This window comes from Colossoma macropomum, unplaced genomic scaffold, assembly GCF_904425465.1.
Source record: "Colossoma macropomum unplaced genomic scaffold, Colossoma_macropomum, whole genome shotgun sequence".
Classification (NCBI taxonomy): domain Eukaryota; kingdom Metazoa; phylum Chordata; class Actinopteri; order Characiformes; family Serrasalmidae; genus Colossoma; species Colossoma macropomum.
In genome coordinates, this window is record NW_023494801.1 from 20,993,049 (window position 1) to 21,013,390 (window position 20,342).

The 20,342-nt window shown below is 38.2% G+C and overlaps 1 protein-coding gene across 1 annotated transcript; it reads right to left on the reverse strand.

Moving 5' to 3' along the window:
- Positions 1 to 3,861: 3,861 nt before the first annotated feature.
- On the reverse strand, positions 3,862 to 18,600 carry LOC118821779 (transmembrane protein 235). The gene is made up of 4 exons (XM_036590508.1): positions 18,429 to 18,600; positions 16,229 to 16,306; positions 13,587 to 13,724; positions 3,862 to 4,106 (listed from the first exon to the last, which is right to left on the reverse strand). Exons 1-4 carry the CDS (start codon positions 18,598 to 18,600, stop codon positions 3,862 to 3,864), a joined length of 633 nt encoding a protein of 210 aa, XP_036446401.1.
- Between the last annotated feature and the right edge of the window lie 1,742 nt (positions 18,601 to 20,342).

Sequence of the window (20,342 nt, forward strand, 5' to 3'; positions counted from 1 at the left end):
CTGCTGTGAGTTGCTCCGTTTTTTGACAGGCTTTCAAAACTGAGTCTTTTAAATTGAGGCTTTTTTATAATTGGTTTTATAGTTTATTTTTACTCTCTAACATTATAAAAAACTCAAGTAAAAGAAGAAGTTTACATGTGACCAAGTGACAAAATGTCCCCCCATTCCCCAAAAAAAGGGTGAAAGGAAACCTACACTACTGATTAATTGTCAAGTAATATTGAATTATGACAGTTTTTTGGTGCACTCACACAAACATGAAAAAGTGGACCAAAGGGGAAAAAAAACAATAAATTCATGGAAAATGTAGGATACGGGCCTTTTAAGTAACTTAGCCTATATACAAATCTTCCCACATCCTAGCATGAGCAGACAAAAGGAGCTCATACCCCAAAAAGACCTCAGATTTCAATGCTAAACCATAACCGTATCTCTCTTCCACAGGATTTCCAGGAAAATTGGTTGATAATTGTTTGATCATTTCCACCATTCACTGCATTTTGCAGACTAAGTGCTGAATTTGTTGCTGCAGGAAGAAGTCAGACAAAAGAATCTTAGGCTGCAACCTCAGAGAAAAAAGTCAAGGTCTGATATTTACAATATGGTGGGAATACTCAGCTATCCATTAGGTAATTTCACCATTGATCAATGCTTTGTCTTCCACATCTTTGCACATGGATTTAGCTGTGAAAGAGAGTTGCGTTGTTAATATAGCTGTGATTGCACCACTTTGAGTCTTCAGGAGTGTGATGACGTCATTGGCGCCATCTTCCTTTTGTCATTACTGAGAGAGCAATTTAAGCATTTCCCAGACAGATCTTCCTGCAAACTGCAGATAATTGACGCTACTAGACAGATCTAAAAAACCTTTTTGGTTGTAGACCAAGCATTTTCCCCCAGACAATATCAATTATTGTGGTGACATCTTAGCATCTATCCTTCTCTTGTCATTTCTTATTTTTATCAGTTCAGCTGAATTCAACTGATCATTGAATGAATTGATGATTCACAAGTGAGCTCATGTGCAAAACAGCACAGGACATGCTCATGGCTAATCAGACATGGGCCTTGGGGAGCCCAGCATAATTGTTCAATCACAAATGCAAAACATAATCCTAATGTGCTTCATTAAAAAACCTGATTAGAGATGATTTGATGAACTAGGTGATCCAGGGATAGATGCCTTGGCAAATGAAAGGTCCTGCACAGTGAGCAGCTCAACCTGGCAGCTAATTTTGTCAATGTGATGTGAAGGCTTGTCTACATTTGTAGCTATCCAAAGGTTAGGTTTAGATTCCCAGCCGAAAAACCCAGCACAGAATAAGCTGGCCTATTCTGGTCTGGTGCAGGTCTAGTTAATCACCCAGCATGGTCATGCTGGTTGACTGGCATACCAGCATGATCCGACTAAGCTGTTTTTTCTAGCAGCGTTGTCAATAAAGAGAAAAAGCCACAAAGCTAACTACTTTTAAACAAATATTTTGTTTATTTTGGTCCTCTGTAGTTGACAGTCGATGAAACATACAGCTGCCTTCTTGGATGCTTCAACGGCATTTACAATACCTCCAAAAAACTATTCCGAAATAATACAGGTGGGAAACACTGCCACAACACACTTTTGTAAATCTAATAAGGGCTGTCCAGGGAACAGTTATTTGCCTGTCTCAAGGAGCACTACAGCAACAAATAATATTAGAGAACACTAATATCTTATCTAATATCTTATCTCCAGCCTTATATACAGTAGCTGAAAATATAGGTCAATATGTACCCTGGATTTATCAGTATCTGCAAAATTCCCACGAATTCTATATCTATAATTACTGAGTCCTTTTATATTGCAGTGAATGAAAATCTCTGATACTGCACCAGTATGGGAATTGTGGACCAATGCAGATATCCAATATATTCTGTGTACATATCTGCTGATGCCAATACATAAATCCACCTGGATTAACATTACAGAGAAATATAACATTTATTCGTAGAGGGTTACAAGTGCAGTAAAAGGGGTGAAACACAGACATTTCAGTGCAACAACCCAATCACTCAATCTAAACATCTGTCCAATGGCAGTATTTTAAAGTAAATATCTGCCAATACTGATATGATTCCAATATCATCATGTGTCCCTAATTTTTAAAGTCCTGTCCACTGGACCTTCAAGCAAGTGTTTCCACAGTATTAGAAAAAAAAAGTGAGGCTGTAGAGTTAATTTAACACACTGTATCATCTTCACACAGACATCACAAGCCATCTGTCTTATCTAACGTTATACCAGAAAGTACGCCAAAGTGTTACTGTGGGAACGAAAACAGCAGGCTGTCTCATGGAGCCGCCTCTGTAATACCAATATATTTACCTTTAAGCGTGATGCCTTGAGCGAGACACCAGGGATGACACTTTAATTACAGCTACAGTGCAAGAGGCTTTGTACAAGTCACTGCTTTAATGAAGTTTCATGAAAGTGTAAATAGTTTTTCAAGGCTAATGAATGGGAAATACTATAGCACTGCCACACATCACTTTACGTGGTAAAGTTCGCATGAAACACTAATTAGAAATTTCTTCGTGTACATTTTCATAACAGTTCAGTCATGTTGAAAATGATGTGAATTGATCATTGTCGGATTATATGGCTGCAAATACTTCGAACTCTTTGACTGAAAGCATTTTAAACAAAACGTACCAGCCAGACTAAATGTAACATATACCACACAACTATTAAAAAAAAAAAACATTCACTTCTATTGAACATTATTCTACACATACATGCTAAAAGGCTGCCCACACTGGAGTGTTGGCCTCCTTCAATATAGAATTTCAATTAACAAACAAGTGCACATAAAAGGAAAAACGAGACAGTGTGTCATACAGAGAGAAAAAGATTTCAAATGAAGGCATCTACTCACATAAAGGATCATACCCTTCAGACACTACGAAATCCTGGGGGAAGATATTCAAAACAACAGCTGCAGATGTACACTGATGTCCTCAATTTTGACAAGCGGCTCTCAACAAGCTAGAAAAAGTGTAATTATTTATTCCATTTCCGGAGCATGGCATGAGTCACGAAGAATGAGCACCAACCCCTACTCAGCCCCGCACTTCCCACCCCCCACCCAATAAAGAACACGGCTAAGTCGGCTCTTTTTATGCTGCACGGTTAATTGTTCATCTGCATAATTACACCCTAATTTGTAACATCATCTTCTACAACATTAGGGAAAAATTCATGCTGAAGCCTCACTAATCATAATTTGGGTTCTTAAAGGTTTTAGTCTAGGTTTTAGAATTATGATTAGACTAGACTGAGATAGTGAAGAAAGAAATGGAGTATGCAGTAACATGACATTTGACAGACCAAGCCAAAAAATGAGTGCTAATAAGCAGGAATAAACAAACTATCACAGGTTATGACAAAACTATGTGCCATACCTCCAACGCACACATGGCTCCTTATAATGTGCATTTACTCCCAATATTGAAAGCCATGAGACAGTCTCTGTCCATGAATCATTTTGTTATGTAATGCCAGTTCCTCATGGAAATTTCTTTGATAAGACCACAAGAACAAATAAATGAATAAATAAATAAAAACAACTAATTCATTAAATACTGTTGGTGGTGGCCCTGAGGAAAATCCTTCACTAGAGCTTGAGTAATGGGAGACACATTTAATCAGTCTTCCACTGGGCACTTCTCTTTAATAATGAATTCACAGCAAAGGCATTCAGCAGCTTTGTCTTAGCTTCTCAGGTTCAACTCAGAAGAATCTTAAAAGTCAGCCTGGAAAATGATTTCAATTGGAATGGACATGAGTCCTCGATCCATTGGTCAGGTGTTCTTGGAGCCGTGGCTCTAGGCCATGGAGAGCGCCACGGTGGACTCATGGTGGCGCTGGCAGTAGGCAAGTCGAGCAGCCAGCAGGAGCAGAAAGCTGGAGGCCAACTCCAGGCTGTAGGAGAGGCAGGCCATGACCAGGGACCAGCCAAAGGACACGTGCACATGGGCCGGCAGCTCGGTACCCATCTCCCACTGCAGCAAATCCAGAGCCTGCTCAGAGTAGCTGACGTAGATGCACACTCCAGAGAGTGTGAAAAAGCCTATGGAGAGAATAAGAAGGCTTCAGAATTTTGCCACGGCATCTACTTTCAGTAATGTTTTCTCCCTAATGACTCATGGTCAGTGACTGGACAGAACAACTGTTTCACACATTAATGATGTTAATCATAATCATATCAGAATCATTTAATTGGCCAATTACACTTGCATGTACTGTCTTATTAAATGTGCAGCTTATGCATATTCTGAAAAACAGATTTACAATATGGTGCAAAAATCAGAAACCACCCTTCATTCATTTGTTTTTTTCCCTCTGATGCTGAAAAATGAAAAATAAAATGTATTTAACGGTTTGACAAATTAGGGATGAACGATTAGAATTGAGCAAGATTGGAATTAGCAGATTTTTTGAAAAAAGCAGCAATCAGCCAACCTATTATTTTCATTTTGGCCGATGTGTGTTACAATTTTATGATGTAAACACTTAAATAAATGAATGTCTCAATGTGCTAAATAGCTAGTTGCCTCTTATTTTTGATCAGTGTTCAGTGTTACTGAAGTAAGCAACTGATTTTTCATTTATAAATTAAAAGTGCCAGCTTGGCCCATTAAAGAGCAAATGATGTTATTTATACTGGAACTTTGGTTGACAGAAAGGACTGGAAATGTATTAGTGTGATTCACGTGTTAGTTTAGCACACAGTGTGAGCATCTGGTTAAAGAAAAGGATAATAAAAAAAAAAACAGCCATCAGCCAATTTGTCTTAAATTGTCTATAAAGAAATTGGAATCGGCTGTAAAAATTCATGATTGGTGCATCCCAAATACAAATGTAAACAGTACATTACACAGTCACAGAGGGCACCACAAAACATACATATCCACAGTATCTAACAGTATATAGGGTAAGTTCATGGGGTATTAGAGCAATATTCAAAACAGAGTACCATAGAGGTGTGCTACTTGACTTCCCACCTTACCACAACTTTCCTACTTCAGCACTTTTTTTTTTAAATAAAAACCAAACTTCAAATGAGAATATGAAAGAAAAAAAAAACATCAGAATTTTAATTATTAATATTAGAACAGACTATTCAGCAATGACGTTATCTTTAAATAATATTAGTTTAATAATATGATGCTATTAAACCGGCAAATTCACCCTTCATAAAAATGAATGAATTGCGTTGCTGGTGAGTAAATGAAACCTGATCAAAATTCACATCTACATAATTATTCTAATATTAGCTAAAATGTTCTTTGTAACTTCAATCGAAGGATGAAAAGATGCTGCTAAGAATAGCACAGTAAGAGCATGATCGCACTAGAGGATGACTGAAGTGCTTGAATGTAACTTGTATTTGCACTTATTAGCAAAATTAGGCGGCTGACATGAACTTCAAGGACCCCTGACCTTTGAAAGAAACAGCGACAAAAGCTTGAGCCTTTGTCTGTCCTAATTATGCACAGCAATAAAAGCCTAATTCAAGGCCAATGTTTTTGAACTCTGCTTCCTGTCATTGCACCTCTGTTAAATACCTTCATCATTCTACAATCAGCTGTTTTTTTCATTGAAATACGACACAGCAGACATCAATTACAACAGTCGATGGTTGATTGGGCTGCTTTCTGCAATCACCTACAGACCAGAATGACAGCACATACAAGCACGAAGAGAGGGTGAGAACAAAGTGGGGGGCTGGGGATAAGAAGAGACTCTTCCAAATGGCCTAAATGTGTGATTCATTCAAGAGAAGATCTAAGTAATACACCAGACTGAAAAACACCAATTTGTAGTAAACAAAACTGCCAATACTTCTTTGTGCACCCATAGCTCCTTTCACCCATACATCAAACCGGAGAATAAGACCCCTCCCCTCCCCTTCTTTGAACAAAAATACAAACTACGCAGTCAAAAGAAAGCTATGCACAACAAAGGGATGTTCTAATTACGTTGAAATTCCAACCTTGATTTGGTTCCCTACATACCTCATGTGCTGCTGATTACCTGAAAGCACTAAGGAGATGTGGATTGACCAGAACATCAAGCACTACTTAACGCCGCCCTCCTCTATTAACCATAAATAACTGTTCTATTCTGAGACATTGTGAACAGCGCTGAGGTCAAAAAAACACCTTCAGACATAACAACACTTTCAGACAGAGCAAAAATTATTGTGGGGGGTTTATTTGCATTCAGTGAGCTTGCTATGTGTTTAAATCAAGCCCTGAAGAAAATGCATTAAACGTTGTTAAGCCAAGACATAGTAGTATGTTTTTACACATCATTTTCTTCTTCTTGCAAGAATTAGAGGGTGGAAAGGAGAGGAATCATGATGAAGAGCCCCATTTGAAACATTACACGTATTAGAAACCAGTCACGGATTAGAAAACAGATGTTGAGGGAAGTTGTGCTACGCTCCTCTCATTGTACGCAGTCAATTTACAACTAATTAACAGCAGAATGTTTTAGTTATCAAGGGAGACGGTTTGATGGAGGAAGTCTGGAAGGTAAACAAAGGGACTATATTTAAAAAGCCTTTCCAGAACATCAGCTTTTATCACCCCCAAATGGAAGGAGCGGGTCTGATATTTATGCCACATTAACTTGTAGACAATTTTCAGTTAGCATAGCTATGACTCAAGAAAGAAAATACATTATTTAGCCAGCTCCAAACAGAAGCACACAGTCTAGTTCTCACACACACAGTAGCTTCTACATGTAATGGCTGGCTTGTTTTTTGAGTGCTTGTTCATGAAAGCTCTTTCACCACAATACTCAGCATGCACTACACAAATATAACATATAAATCTTTGAGAATCCCTGTGGTACTCAAGCTATCCTGACTGCTAGCCTAGCCACTCATCAACAGATTAATAAATACAACCAAACTAGGTGCATTAGTGTAATTCTTACCTTTATAAAATCATAAAGAAAACAGTGATTCTATTTTCATTCATAACATAAAATGGCAAAGGCAAGTTTTTCCCTTTTACAACAGAGAAAAGAAGAATAAACAAGGTAAAGTATCTAGATAGCCATGTAGCTTTTTTGCTAATAGCTTTTACTTGTTGTTCTCTTCATCTGACTGGTCATTTCTGTTGCTTGAATGATACATTTTCTCCATTGTAATTATGAAGACAAATATTACAGTTATAAGACATTTGGCTTCCTAATAGCGACATTAGATATATGCCTTCCTTCTGCATTCACCAGCTAACCAAAAAAAATAAATAAATACAAATTTTAAAAGAAGCCCTATTCAAGATACAACAAGCGGGTTTTCAAACTTGTAAACCGGAAAACGTCACTCTAAAGTCAACTCTGCGGCACAGCTGTAGGTTGCAAGTAAGCATGTTAACAATAGATGTAGTGATGGCTAAATATTTTATTTGGTCGGAGTTTCCCTTATAAGGCCAGAGTAGACATGTTTGCCTCTATACGTTTGTGAGGTGCAGCTATGCTGATGCTGAGGGGGGCCACAGCCACCCTGATACAATAGCTGGCCCCTGTGGCCACCTGTCTTTCGTATTTCTCAGTCTGAACATGTGCGAGAACAAACTGCAGTAAAGGAAATAAGCAAGCAACATTTAACACAGCACCCATGAGACAGCAAACACTTTTGGAACGATGCTGAAACCAAATACATGCTTGATGAAATGAAGAATTTAAATATTAAATGAAGAATTTAAATATTCTTCGCCTTCTAGATGATGTGTGTTCATATTTTCAGGTAATGTGGCTTGATGTTTTTTTAAAAGAAAAGCGGCATGAAGTTCGAGTTCTACATTATTGCAGTTTTCCATTATTGATTACTCATGTGCACAGAAACGGGTTAATCGGATTACCGACAAAATCTGAAAGTCTGCAGTTTCAGATTATTAAGTGCATGTAAACACACTTAATGACCTCTTCCTGAATTTGTATTTGAGTGTCTACTTTCCCCTAACTGACAGCATAAAGTGATAAGTTTATTTTCAGGGACCCCCCAGAATTTTGATTTTGACACATTTAGGGGGCCCAAGAGGTTAATTAAGGGGTCCTGGACCCCCTAGCACCTCCTGTATTCAGCACCTTGGTTTCCCCTTTTATGGACATATTGTGCAAAAAACAGATATTAGAATGGTTTGAACATATGTATTGTAGAATAATTGAACATCATTTTTGGTCAATTTTGACAGCCCTAATGCTCATCAAATAATTAGTAACCTTAACTGTAAAATATGTAACCAAAGTATATTGGTATGATATTCCTTAACTCTCATATTAACAAAGTTTTCAAGTAGTGTACTGGCCTTAAGTGGGAGGGAGCACTTTTCAGGATTCTTTGCAGCAGAAGCACCTCAATGATGCATTCAAACAATTGTGCGCCACAATGGAGGCTATGCACCAAATCATAAATATCAAAGTGCACAAGTAGCTAAACTCCACAAAGAATGGAACTAGAATTCTTCAAAATTAAACACGAAGGTGACCGAGGGTGACTGACCCCAATGTTCTGGCCTCCGAATGCAGTGCAGACTCTCCTCTAACGATCAAAATCAGACGATCCCTCACCTCCCTTATACAATAACATTCAATTTGCTGTTTTGCCAAACAGCTTAGTAGTACCAGTTCCAGGCTGACTCAGAACCTGATAAAGCTCTGCGATTTGCACTCAACGGCAGCATTCCACTCTTTAAAAAAACAAAAGCCTATATTAATAGATTAATGTAAACAACATTATACAACACCACCTGGTAGACATCCATGTGAAGTGATGTCATGATGAGCTGGCTATTTAGCTGTATGATGGGTATAATAATAACCAGAGATGGAGTGACTCTGATGTGCTGTCATTAGAAAACAAACAGTGATCAAGTATGTTTCACAGATTTAGTCTCAAGTCGTCCAGCCATCTACAGATTTATACAGCATTACACTTATAGCATTTAGTTAATGTTGCACAGTGTTAAAATTGCAATATTACACTGTAGACTCAAAAAGGGAATTCATAGTTTCATGAGTTATTTTGCACAATTTATAATGGCATACTTTACAGTATATATCATATACCAATAAAATTACTCAATATGCATACCCAAAAGGTTTACATTCCTGAACTGTGGGTCTGCACGATTTAATATCTTTAATATTACTTTTATCTATTCTGTTAAAGTGGCACTACAATCTAATACTTTTATGTGATCTGCTAAAGTGGCACATTGTGTATTCCACACAATAGTCAGAGTATTCTCCATGCACTCAGGAACTAAACAAACCCAACAGCAGTGAGGAACTGCGGCTTTTCAAAATAGACCTTCAGCAATATTACAAATCATGCAAAGTGTCAAATTACTGATTCAACATCACTTAAAGGGAAATGCCACCCTCAGATATTGGGGGTCCTTGTGGTAATCAAATATTTCATAAAGATAAATCTCTACTACATATGTTTGTGAGGAAATGTTTGAAACTAATAATGTCTAATGCCACAGCATACCCCTAAGCATGAGCAACTTTCTTTCTGTTGAATGCTTGTACACAATTCTTCCTTACTGTTGCTCCACAGATGAAGGACAGAATTGTACATCAAAGGGGAGGAGATACAGAAAGCACTTCTCTTGGCCATAATACATATAATACATACGACAGCAGTAAATGAATAGGGATGTAATGATTCACCAAATTCATTATACAATGATACGATATAGTGGTGTCCTGATTCAATACAGCAAAAATTAGTATTGGCCTTATAATATGTTCATTCTCATATTTTCAGTTTATAACAGCATCACAATTAGTCACAATTAAAAAAAAATTAGCTGATGATTCATTGCCATATTAGTAACTGTACATAATAGTTTAATTTTCTATTCTTGTTCTTACTAGAATAATGGATGAAGAAATGTATGAATAAGTAAATATAGAAATAAAGTAACACATCATTAATAAAATAAATAAATCAAATAAGCCCTGTGATGGACTGAAAGGCCTGTCCATGGTGTTTCCTGCCTTCTGCCCAATGAGCACTGGGATAGGCTCTAGCCCCCCTGTGACCCAGGAGGATCAGCAGCTTAGAAGACGAATGAATGAATGAATGAATGAATGAATGAATCAACTAAATAAATTACATTATTGAATTACATAAATTCATGACTGCAGTGATAAATTTTGCTATCATGATCAATAATCTGCTTTTCTGAGCATATCGAGGATATTGTCCATACTTGAAGAACACTGAACAACTTGGATGTTTCATTACAGATAGAGCATAAGTAGTCTTTAATCGCATTTAGTGCAGTTCAGTGTGTGAATCGCAGAATAAAAATAATTGCATTCATAGTCATGATGGTAGTTTTTAAATGGAGCACTACTGGTACATTTTGTCTGTGTGGCCTAAGGACAACATCTGAAGCAAAAGCTGTGCTTTATGGGGTCCTCAAGCTAACATGCTAGCCACAGTACAACAATGTGATACAATACAAAGCAATGCAATGCGATGCGATACGTTGCGATATGTTGTATAGTTACATCCCTACAGATGAAATGCTAAGAAGATCTGCTAAGAAGCTGCCATCCATGTATCCTTTGTGATGGATTCATGAATATATTTACATAGAAAACCTAGCATATTGGAAATACCAGGGAAAAAGCAACCACATTTGCCAGTTAGGGGTTTCTGGTGTCAATCTTTTCCCTTTTGAAAGTGACTGAAGTCTATACCTGATCCTTCCGCGAACTGTTCTTGCTGAAGTCATTTGTATGGATGTCATGAGGGGAGTTGCAGTATAAATTCACCGGTCTAGAACTAAGCATTAAAGCATGTTTCGGCTGACAACTCATCAATTTCTGAAAACGGTCAAAACAACCTCAGTGGTTTGAATTGCTAGGGGACTCGCAGGGGAAAGCAGTATCACTGTTATGGCTGGAATGGACTGAAGACTCAAACGAATGAAAGGATGCAAAGCTGGTAACAAGACATTGTTTGGCAAAGTTGCCCTCAACACTTGTGTTTATGGTAAGTGTCGAGCAAAGGATCAAAGCATCCCCAACACGTACTCAAAATGCTCAGTAGTCAGTGATTTTACAAAAATCTAAACCTTTCTTAATAGAAGAAGGATCAGGAAGAGTTTACACCACCAGGCTGGGAGCAGCCAGTGTGCACACCATTATGTGAATAATACAAATGAAAACTACAAAATTCTACAATATAAATGATTAATTTAAAAAGAAAATCCCACTTTGAAATCTTATATTTGATTGTATGATTAATTATTAATTATAAACGATTAGTTGATATAAATTATTAATTATCCGGCATTACCACTGCAGACCTGGCCATTTGTTTTTTCTCTAAGTCGACAAATGTACATGTTCACTTGTTCATTCAAAGCTTAAAGGCCTCTATACTCCTTTATAATTTTCCCTGAGATACACGCACCTCATTTGTGATGTTTTACACACCAAAAAACAGTTATAACTCATTTCTAAATGGCCATTTCCAACCTGTTACTGTCCTTATAAGAGCTGAGATGTTTGTGCTCTTCTTAGATGTAGTGTTGCATAATGTGTTGAAAGTTCAGTGTTTTTCAATACTACATTGAAATGATTCAATATTCTAACTTTTCATGCTTTTAATTCTTTATTTAAATATTCTGCTTATAAGTGAATGTTAATTTGATTTGGCAGCTTATTCACTCCCCAGTCCATACACTCCACATATGGAAAATAGTCTGCAAAGACAGCCTGTTTTGAATGAAATGAAAATGAGTAAAATGACTCTACTCTCATTACCTACAGAGAACAAACTTACATGTAACATTTTTCTGCAATTTCTAATTGTTAAGTTTAATATATTGGAAAAAATAAAGCATAATAAAATTAAATGCGCCAGAAATTTTGCACAGGCTGCGTTTAGTTTTGATTTTTTCCCCCCAATATGTTAGATTCAGTAAATAAACAGTAATTGTGCATTAAAATGTGTAAAGTGTGTTCTCTGTAGAGGATGTGTTCACTTATTTTCACTTAAAAAAATCAACATGTAATTTGATTAGGGGTGTCCAAAATTTTCCACCTATGCACACTGAAGATATAAGGAGTGTTTCAGCCGGACAAAGCACAATACAGGGCAGCCAATCAGGGTAAAGGTCATTTACATATATCAGTCTTAAAAGCACAGTAACAAAAACAGCCAGTTTAATTCTAAGGGATAACAAGAGGATAGAAAATGATCATGTAAAAATAAACTGTAACTGTTTTTCGTGTCTCAATGTTAAGCTTCAGAACACCCTTCAGAACATGTTGAACGAGGCCAGGATTAAATTATTTTGTTACTAATTTGATTTCTTTCCGGAGTCCGGAGTTTATGAAAAGAGATAAAATTTTAATATAACTTGAAAAAAATCGAGGTATAACAATCTGAACATTTTTCTGAATGTACAGATGACAAGTGTTTTCACAAGTGCATGAAAATTTGCCCTCATATGTGTATAATTTGCCCTCATATGTGTATAATTTAGAAGCAGCACAGCCTAATACACGCAGATGTTTTCATTTTGAGCCAGTAAAACAAAAGTATTTAGCAGCTAATGGTCCTTGTAGGCAGAATTTGGTGATCAAGCAAGAGCACTGCTCCCCCTAATAGCTAGAGCTTAAATAGCTTTATAACATTGTAATTACAATGATTCAAACAATAAAATGTGAAATGAACAAAGTGTTGTAGACTTTTTTTTCAGATTGTAAAGTGATGTGATTGTGTTAATATTTTTACATTACTGGCTGCTTGAGCAATAATACTGCAGTATATGAGTTGGATTCTAATGTACTAGGTGAGCTGTTTTGTATTTTAGTGAGATTATTTACTGCATCAGTAGCATAAATAAAAGTCTTTAAATGGAACGTATAGTCACAGCTTTTTTATAAAAATAAATACAGCTACTTTAGTTAATGATTGCTGTGTGCACAGTTATTAATAATTGTTATTTTCTATTTTTACTGTTATTGCTGATATTATTGATGTTAATGACAATTTTGATTATTTAAATGCAAATCAGGTATTTTTCAGGTTGTTAAAATATTCCGCTCAAATTTACATGCAAGTCTACCAGGCGTGAGTTGGTTGCAGGGACACGCCAAAGAAATGGCTGAAAAAAAAGTCTGTGAAATTTGCATGTGCTTATTTTACAATAAGATTTGACCATTCGCAACTGAATAATAGCCACTGTCTGTAGTAACACATCCCAAACCATATTTGAACTTGAAGTCTGTTTCACTATCATGTCTTTATTATGTTAGCACCTTTGAAGTACTGAACAAGTGGACTATAGAACCAACAAACGTAAAAGATATTCAGCGTGTTTTATATAACAAACATCTGTGTGATATGACTTTGTGGGCATATAATTTCTCATATTTATATGTAGAATACGAAAGCATGCCGTGTCATTGTTCTACTTCACCTGCTCTCTAACCTTGAATATTTATCCTAGGAGAGCTGAAAGAAAGTATACAAAGCATTTCTACATGCAGGCACACTTACTGCAGACGAGGAAGTACACAGCCTCGCCAGTGAGGAGAGTGTAACTCCGTGCCAGGGAGGCCACTAGCCCAAAGATGCCTCCAAACACCAGCAAAACCAGGCTTACCGGAAGCAAGATGACGATGGCTCTGTGCAGATCTACAAAGAAATAGACATGCGATTATAAAAATATAATGAGATTATTTTACCTGTTTCTAAACACGGTTGCTTATTAAGTTAAAAAATGTGACCAAATTGACACAAAGGTAAGGAAATATAAAATATTAACTTAAAAATGTACAAGAATAAAATCTTTTGGAAATACTACTTTGTGTGAATGCTTTATAGTACTGTTACAACCCTGATAGTGGGGTAGGTGGTAACAGGGGAACTTCTATTTAAAGGGGCATTCCTGGCCTAAAACTAGCATTTATTATGTTATTTCTCATGTTATATAATATTTTGTAGTGCAGCATTGCAGCCCTCACTCTTGGCAGTTTGATAATTCGCAATTTTGTTTTCCTCAATCAAAGTTCTCTCACTACAGTACCCAGCATGCATTACGTAAACATGTCAAACAACCATCGGAAAATCTTGACTGCTAGCAAAGCCACTGATGTAGAGGCTGGTAAACATGGTGACATGGATATGTGGTTAGCTAACTAGCTAGCTTCCATCTGCATAAGCCAGCTATGCAGTCATGAGCACGTTGCCAAGGATGCCATTAAGGATGTGATTGAGAAGATCAGTGTAGGACAGCTTTATTTCTAACCAGGCTAACTACTCTAGCTGATGAGAAAATACATTTCTCCACAAACTAAAATATGTTTCTCCATAAACTAACATACTGGCACATCATCCACTGATGAAAAAATACTTTGTGTAGGATGACGAGCTTTCATTAGTGTTGTGACATTTAGCTGTAGTTTTAGCTGTTACTCATACAACATGAAAACTACCAATTCCTCTTGGCTTTTTTAAATAATAAAGACATCTTTTGAAATTTATTTGTAGCTGTATTGTTAACTGCTACATTTTTGTGCAACTGTTTTTATTTACCGTCAACACCAGCACTAATACCTAAAAGAGTAAGATTCAGCTCTAGCACCATATCAATAATTTTTTTGGCTGTTTTTCATTGTTTTCCCTTCCACATGTTTAACTGGATATCAGTTCATCAACTCTCGCAGATAATAGAATATCAAAATTAGTCAGAATGCACATCCCTAATGTTTTTACAATAAATTTAGCAATAGGTTAAATTTTCACTTTGGTAACCCACTTGCTAACTGTACGTTTTATATAAGTATTTTATAACAAAGCTTGAAAAGCACAAACAAACACTGAATTATCGAGACTGGTTCAACAGCAGTTCTCCTAGTATCCCTTTTGTGGCTTTTCTAATGTACTGTTTACCTTATCATTTATCCATCCATCATCTAAACCGCTTATCCTTCTGGGTCGCGGTGGGGTGCTGGAGCCTATCCCAGCTGTCATTGGGCAGAAGGCAGGATACACCCTGGACAGGTCGCCAGTCCATCGCAGGGCAGACAGACAGACATACACATTCACACACACACTCACACCTAGGGGCAATTTAGCATGTCCAATTGGCCTGCCTGCATGTTTTTGGACCGTGGGAGGAAACCAGAGTACCCGGAGGAAACCCATGCAGACACAGGGAGAACATGCAAACTCCACACAGAAACGACCCTGGTCATCCGGCTGGGAATCGAACCCAGGCCCTTCTTGCTGTGAGGCGACAGCGCTAGCCACTGCGCCACCGTGCCGCCCCCTTATCATTTATTGTGGATGTAAACTCACTGAGCAGTTTATTAGGTACACCTGCCTTGTATCTAAACTTACTGCCCATTTAATCAGCTCCACTTACCATATAGGTGCACTTTGTAGTTTGTACCTCAGTGCCACTGCTGGAATGAGAATAGTCCACCAACCAAAAATATCCAAACAACAGCATCCTGTAACCACTGATGAAAGACTAGAGGATGACCAACACAAACTGTGCAGCAGCAGATGAGCTACTATCTCTGATTTTACATCTACAAGGTGGACCAGCCAGGTAGGAGTGTCTAATAGAGTGGACAGTAGTGCAGCAGCACTACTGTGTCCGATCCACACATACCAGCACAACACACACTAACACACCATGTCAGTGTCATTGCAGTTCTGTGAATGATCCACCACCCAAATAATGCCTGCTCTGTGGTGGTCCTGACCGTTGATGAATAGGACAAGACTGTACTTGTAGAACTACAGAGTGCTCCTATATGACAAGTGGAGCGGATAAAATGGACAATGAGCGTAGATACAAGATAGGTGTACCTAATAAAGTGCTCAGTCGGTGTATACAGACACAGGTCTATGCCGAATGCCAAATCCACCAACGAAGAATCTTGAACCTACTGTTTTACAAGCCAATATGATGTTAAGGGCAAGGCCTCAAATTTTAATGGGCTCACAGTAGAGAATGTGGGTCAAAGTTATCATGACCATTTTAGTCTCAATAATGACTCAAATCTTGTGCATGACAATACTGGTAGAGCTCCTTGCAGAAATGGAGCCTAGACTCACCATCCACGAGCTTTCATCAAACTCCATTTCCCTCATTAAAGCTAATGGAGAGAGGGTTTTCAGAAACTCACTTGAGAGGTGCTTGTCTTGCTCAGTGGCCTCCGTCATATTCATATAGATGGAGATGTCATGATAGCTCCCATTCTTTTCTGTATGTGATAGGGAAACACCAATTACACCAGCTAAGACAATTCATTAGTCTGCACACACTCTACTTTCATAGAGCACAGGCACACGTTGATACAGCATGATAGACACAAAAACGAACTGTAGTACACATTAGAAATATGACCAGTGCAATGATCAGCATAAAAACTGTGTCAAGAAGGTTTGTGATAAAAGCATGCAAAGAAGGCACTGAAATGGAGAGCAAATTATATTTATTGTGACCAGAATAGCCTACCAATTATGGAGGCTGTTCTACCATTATAAATGAGGGGTGGAGTGGGGGGTGGATATAGGCCATGGCTGCATTCTGTTTAACAATTTGGCTTAATTGCATTTGCAGTGTGGGCTAACCATATTCAGCTTTGTGATTAGTTATCATTGCCTGTGCACATGCACCAGAGGCCAGCACAATTCAAACCCATCAGAGATTCATGGGAAAGGAGAAAGACAACTAAAGCCACCTTCGTCCACTATGTACACTTTGTTTTCCCTTTTTTAGTTTAGGCCCACATTATTGCAACCACCCTAGGCTGTGTTAAACAGGTGAACCTAACTTGATATTTTAGGAGGCTTATAGTTCATTTTACTAGAGGAAAATAGAAAATAGTCAGGATTCAGTCATTACCAGGAGCAGGAGACATTTAAAGAATTCTTTATTCCTTTTTCAGCTTGATGCTCTCTAGACTATTCTTTCTAATCAATCGATCAATAAACAAATGAATGAAAAAATACATAAGCAAGGTAAGTTAAAGTGCAAAAGTAATTGTAGCGGGAAATTGAATAAAAGTGACTTTCTGAACATGATGCTTCACTCCTTTTTCAGGACAAGTCACATGCATTTCAGATATGATTATATGTGAGGTGTCAAAAAACAAAGTAGCCATGAGACATAATTTGAACATGAACACATGACATAATGTGAATGTGTGATCACACGTCACAATGTGAATAATATGTAATCATATGTGCCAAATGTAAACAATGTGTGATCATATTTGATAATGTAAATGTGATCATGTGACAAAATGTGAACGTGATCACACGTGACAAAATGTGAACGTGATCACACATGACAAAATGTGAACGTGATCACACGTGACAAAATGTGAACGTGATCACACGTGACAAAATGTGAATGTGATCACACGTGACGATGTGAACAATGCATGATCATAAGAGACAATGTGAATAATGTATGATCACATGTAACAGTATGAACAATGTGTGATTACATATGATCGTGTGAGTGGATGTGTGATCAGGTGACGATGTCAAAAATGTGATCACGTGACATTGTAAATAATGTGATCACATGGCATTGTGCGAATGTGATTGTTCACATGATAATGTTAGTGATCATGTGACAAAGGGAGATCATGTGTCAATGTGAATGTGATCACGTGACAATGTGAACAGTGTGTGATCATTTGACAATGTGAATGAGATTACATGTGACAAAATGTGAATAATGTATGATCACATGTAACAGTGTGAACAATGCGTGTTGACATGATCGTGTGAGTGTGGATGTGTGATCACGTGAATGTTAAAAATGTGACTGTGTGACAATGTGAATAATATGATGGCATGCCATTGTGTGAATGTGATCAATCACATGTGATATATGAATGTGATCGTGTGACAGTATGAGATCATGCGCCAATGTGAATATATGTGATCACATGTGACAACAAAAAAAATAATGTGAGCATGTGACATTATGTGAATGTTATCACATGTGACATTGAAGTGATCACGTGCATTATCACATTATGACTTTATACATGTGAAAAGTGTAAACCAATGAATCATGACGTGAGGAAATCACAACACGTGGAAAACTCCACATGTGCAAAAAAATAGTGAACATGGGCCATAACATCTGAATTCACCACAGTAGGTCTAGCACGGCTGGCTGTACTAATGCTTCCAAAAACCTGCGCTCAGGGAACAAACAGCAGTATTAGAAATTTCATTGAAATGACTGAACGGCAAAAAGCTCCCTACAGGTAGCCTATTCTGCTATCATTCAAACTGCAACTGACATCCACAACTATTGCTCCATTAATATCCCGCAGCCTAATAGCCCAAAAGAAAAGTTACCTTCGTAGGTCCTCCACAGCCCTGAGTGGGAACTCTTGAATTGCCAAGTTGAGTTGCTCGCTTTGTCCACGTCTATGATGTACCAGTACTCGCTGCCAATGGCCACGGCGAGGAAGGCGAAGCTGAGCAAGCCGGACAGTCCAGCGGCCACCACCACAGCGCCGAAGTTCATTTTAGAGAGAAGGTCCACCACCTCGGCTTAGATGCTGTTTTATGGCTCTGTGCGATGGAGGAGCTTTTGCCTGTGATCCAGCAGACCGCGCTGCTCCCTCGATATGCTGGGTTGTAAGTCCACAGCGAGAGCAGGAGTGTTTCAAGCCACACACGGGCGCGCGCACACACCCACCCACCCGTGGCTCCAGACGCTGGAGGGGATGAGATGTGTTCTCCCACCTATTAAACTACATATTTAACTAATAAACGCTGACTGTGTCATTACAACACCCCCTCACGACCTAAATGTTTCCACTGGACTAAACGCAGCCTTAATGTTTTTATGTCCTCAGCAGAAAAAATGAGCAGTCCAGGGTCAACACATGCAGGCTATTTGGAAATCAGTGCGTGAACTCTCCGCAGATAGAGCCCTAAGCCGCTTTACTGGCGATGTTTAATGACTCGTTTCAAATTGTTCGCCAATTTGTTGGCGCGGTAGTGCGTGTTAAATGTGGGAACCTTGGTGGTCTTCCGCAGGGAGAGAGAATAAATCAATATAAAAGAAATGTTACAAAAAAAAAAAAATCAAAGCTAGAATTAAACTGGCACGAAACAAGATATAACTATAGTGTTGTGATCCTACAGTCACACACAAATCATACAGATACACACGTGTAGGTAGCGGTGGGCAGTATGTTGCTGTCATCTGTATGTGTCATGAAAAGGAAGACCTAAATCAATCAGAGTAGCAGCCTGTTATTACATTATCTTATTCGATCTATTACAGTATACACACACACACACACACACACATATATATATATATATATATATATATATATATATATATATATAAGGGGTGCGGGAAAAAATAGATTCTTAGATGCATCGCGATGCGGACGTGAACGATTCTGAATCGACTCACAAATGTCAAAAATCGATTTTCTAAATATTTAATTTATAACGTAATGTTGACGGAACGCAAAAGGTGGAACTTGGAAGTGGGTAAGCACAGCGCCCGGACAGTCTGTGGCGGCACATAACAAAAACACAACTGGATGAGTGAGAAATCCGACCGGCTCCCTCTGCATTACAAGCCAGGTTAGATCAGGAGTCACAACACAAATGATAACATTTTGTCCTTTCAACAAAAATCAAACCACCTTGGGAGACACAACATTTAATGTCCAGTATGTCTCAGTATGTGTTAATGTCCTAGTATAGGCTAAACAATATAAACGAGAGCGCAGATTTACTTCGCTCTGCTTTAAGCTTTAGCTATCTATCTGCTTTCCTCCCATCTCCGCCAGAAAACTTTTCCTCAGAAGTAGATCAGTTTCTTGTAAAATGTTCGACTGTTTTACGAGGCTTAAGTCGCTTCTTATTCTCCAGCTTCATGTTCGAATTTGCCTGTTCCACCTAAAATTCTAACTGAGGCACCGGATGTAAATGCGGCACCATTTAAGGTGGAACGGGAGAATTCGAAAGAGAAGCTGACTTCAGCTTCGCCACTTCTTAGTGTTTTGACAGTCTCTCGTTGCAGATTTAACGTACCAGGAAACCAACTGCGCTGCTTATAAATGCGAATAACGCATCGTTGCTATGTGACCTGCAGTCTGCACGCCGGTTCTCAGTCGTTGCGAAACAGGGCTTTCGCGCTATGTTTCACACGTCCCGTCTCAAAGATACTTTACTGACACGGCGATCCCCCCCGTCTCTACAACGGGACCAAAACCGAAGTTATAAAATCACTAAAGAAAA

What these genes read in the sequence shown, in the direction of transcription:
- LOC118821779 (XM_036590508.1), bottom strand. Translation starts at nt 18,600, where the DNA reads ATGAACTTCGGCGCTGTGGTGGTGGCCGCTGGACTGTCCGGCTTGCTC. An exon ending in GCTGTGGAGGACCTACGAAG is followed by an intron (nt 16,307 to 18,428) that starts GTAACTTTTCTT and finishes TATCACATACAG; the next exon opens with AAAAGAATGGGAGCTATCAT. An exon ending in GCAAGACAAGCACCTCTCAA is followed by an intron (nt 13,725 to 16,228) that starts GTGAGTTTCTGA and finishes ATTTCTTTGTAG; the next exon opens with ATCTGCACAGAGCCATCGTC.